Source organism: Lipotes vexillifer, unplaced genomic scaffold (genome assembly GCF_000442215.2).
Source record: "Lipotes vexillifer unplaced genomic scaffold, Lipotes_vexillifer_v1.1 scaffold1074, whole genome shotgun sequence".
Classification (NCBI taxonomy): domain Eukaryota; kingdom Metazoa; phylum Chordata; class Mammalia; order Artiodactyla; family Lipotidae; genus Lipotes; species Lipotes vexillifer.
Genome location: NW_006775781.1, coordinates 335,372 through 337,933, shown reverse-complemented (window position 1 = coordinate 337,933; position 2,562 = coordinate 335,372). Strand labels below are relative to the sequence as shown.

The window sequence follows — 2,562 nt, the reverse complement described above, 5'->3', positions numbered from 1 at the left end:
GACTTGGAATTAGGCACCTGGAGAATTTTGAAGTATGACAGACCTAGATTTGAATTTTGGCAAACTACTTTTTTAACCTAAACAATTCTCCATCGGTGAAATGGCCATAATACGTAGCTCATAGGATTGTGAGAATTAAAGGAGGTAACGAATATAAAGTGCTTAGTGGCACAGTGTTCGATAAATGCAAGCTAATATTATCCGAGAGTCGTGAAATAGGGTTGGTGGCTAAAGAGAAAGAGGTGATATTTGCTGGGGTGAGATGGGTCCAGATTCTTGGGCTTTGTCAAAGGAAATGAGGGACGTTCAGTCAGACACAGTTTTGACTGTCAGTCCCTGAAGTAAGACTGGTCTGCCTTTGTTCCTGAGCTGAGGTACATCAATGGGCTCTATGGAGAGAGAATGCTGTAAATGCCTAATACACCACAAATGTCTGATGAGGTGAGAGGAGACCGTGAAAACTAGATGATGGTTGTGCTTGGTGGGGCTGGTAGTGTCAATACCCTAAAACCTCAAAAGTGTTCCCACTTAACTGTTTTACCTAAGGCTGCTGTCTAACTTGACCAAAAAAAAGCTTTTAAGCTGTGAATTTTATCAGTGCTTTAAAAGTCCACATTAACGGGAAGTTAACAATCATAATAGTCAGTATATCCCAATCATTTCATTATACAGCTTTCCCTTTTTTTTGGCCTTCGCCGCGTGGCATGTGGGAATCTCAGTTTCTCGACCGACGGGGGATGAACCCACGCCACCACCCACCCCCACTGCAGCGGAAGTGCGGAGTCTTAACCCCTGCACCGCCAGGGAAGTCCCCACTTGCTTTCTAAAATTTTGATTTTTGTATTCAAGTAATTCCAGGTTAAAGCAAGAGCGTTCTGTGTAAGGAGAAAAAGTAATATGTGCATCTTTAAAATAGAACGTGAGAAGATAGTAATAACTGCTTTAAGGACCCATTAGTTCCTTTCTCCTCACTTTAAGCAATATGACAACTAATGGAATAAGTTCACGTTTTAGACATTCCCTAAACAGTAATTTTAAAATGTGTAGTGAGATTGTAAGGTCATGCTGCACAGCTTAGATTTGAAATATCTGAAGACTGTTTTCTGTCCCAAGGATTTTTAAAAATGAGGTCCTATTCCCTTCCTTTACTCTTAGCAGATGTCAAAAATCGAGAGGGTGGAAATGTTTTTCACTAACGGAAAACATGGGATTAATTTCCAAAACAGGAATTGATGTTAAGACCTGGGAACAGGAGTTTGAGAAATTCAAGTTCCACAAATCATCTCCTTTCCTTTTCCATGTGAACATGTTGCAGTTGGTCGAGTCCTTCAACCTCCTTTCTAGACTTCTCAAAATTCTAGTTTTATATTGAAAAGCCGGCAGTCACAGGGGGAGGGAGTGTGCAAAGAGAACTTTTTTACAAAAGGTTAGGATTTACATTTTATGCCTTCTTACAATTCACTTTCGATCGACGAAGGTTATCTAGCAACCTCCTTCAGGATTAATTTTAGCTTTTAGCGCTAATAGGGGTCTCACAAAAGAAATAGCCTCTTGTAGCACCTGATTTAAAAACCCTTTCGGCCTCCCTCTCAGGAGGTGGCAAGCAAAGCTGCGCAGGCGCCTTGCTTCCCTCTTCACTCCGCCCCTTACAGTCGTCTACAAGCTGATGACATCATTGGTCCGTGCACCCTACCAGGCCTCAGGGCCTGAAGCTGAGACTAAGTCCTTGCTTTCGCTTAGCGGGGCGGGACGTGAAGTCGGGCTGGTGGTGGTGTACTACGCATGCTCACCGTGGACGGCGACGGTGCCTCTTTCTTTGCGTCTTTCCACAGCTCGCCCCAACCTGGAGGGGGGGGGGCCTGAGTGCCCTCCCCCTTCTCTTCCCCTGCCCAGCAGGGCTTCTAACTGACAGTTGTCGCCGGGCCCCGTCCGCGCGCCACCTCCTCCTGCCCGGGTCCCCCGCAGGTAGAGAGGGGCGGGAGGGGGTGTGAGGGAGAGGAGGAGGAGCCCGAGCCGCGGCTGCCCTGTGCTTCGGCCCCCTCCGGGGAGGCTAGAGGAAACCCCCCCCCTTCCTCCTCGCCCCCTCCCAGCCCTCAAGCCGGCCCGGGAGGGGGTGGGGCGCCGAGGCCGCGGAGGCCAAGCCGGGCCTGGCGGGTGAAGAGTAGCCGGGCGGGGCGCGGAGGGGTGAGGCAGGCGAGGGCCGCGCGCGCGCGCCGCCGCCGGGGGGAGGGGAGAGGAGGGCACCTAGGCTCTCCTCTTCTCTCCCCCCTCCTCCGCGCGCCATGTAACCCCGCCCCGCTGGCGGCGAGCTCGAGACCCCCGCGCACACCGAGCCGAGCCGGCGGCAGAGGAAAGCGAGGCCCGATGCGGCTGGGGCTGCGCGGCGCAGCCGAGCCCTGAGGAAGCGGCCCGCGCTCACGCGTGCCCCGGCGCCTCGAGCGTCCGCTCCACACCGCCCAAGCTGGGCCTGCCGGGGGCATGAGCGTGCCCGGGACGCCGGGGGAGATGGAGCCGGCCGGGGAGGAGGAGCGGCCGCCACTGGCGGCCGAGGAAGAGGACGAC

The 2,562-nt window shown here is 52.7% G+C and overlaps 1 protein-coding gene across 1 annotated transcript in view; it reads left to right on the top strand.

Moving 5' to 3' along the window:
• Positions 1–2,478: 2,478 nt before the first annotated feature.
• BRD10 (bromodomain containing 10) overlaps positions 2,479–2,562 on the top strand; it is a 101,957-nt gene continuing 101,873 nt past the window's right edge. Inside the window, exon 1 of the mRNA XM_007450214.1 lies at positions 2,479–2,562. Coding sequence (XP_007450276.1) covers positions 2,479–2,562 — 84 coding nt within the window.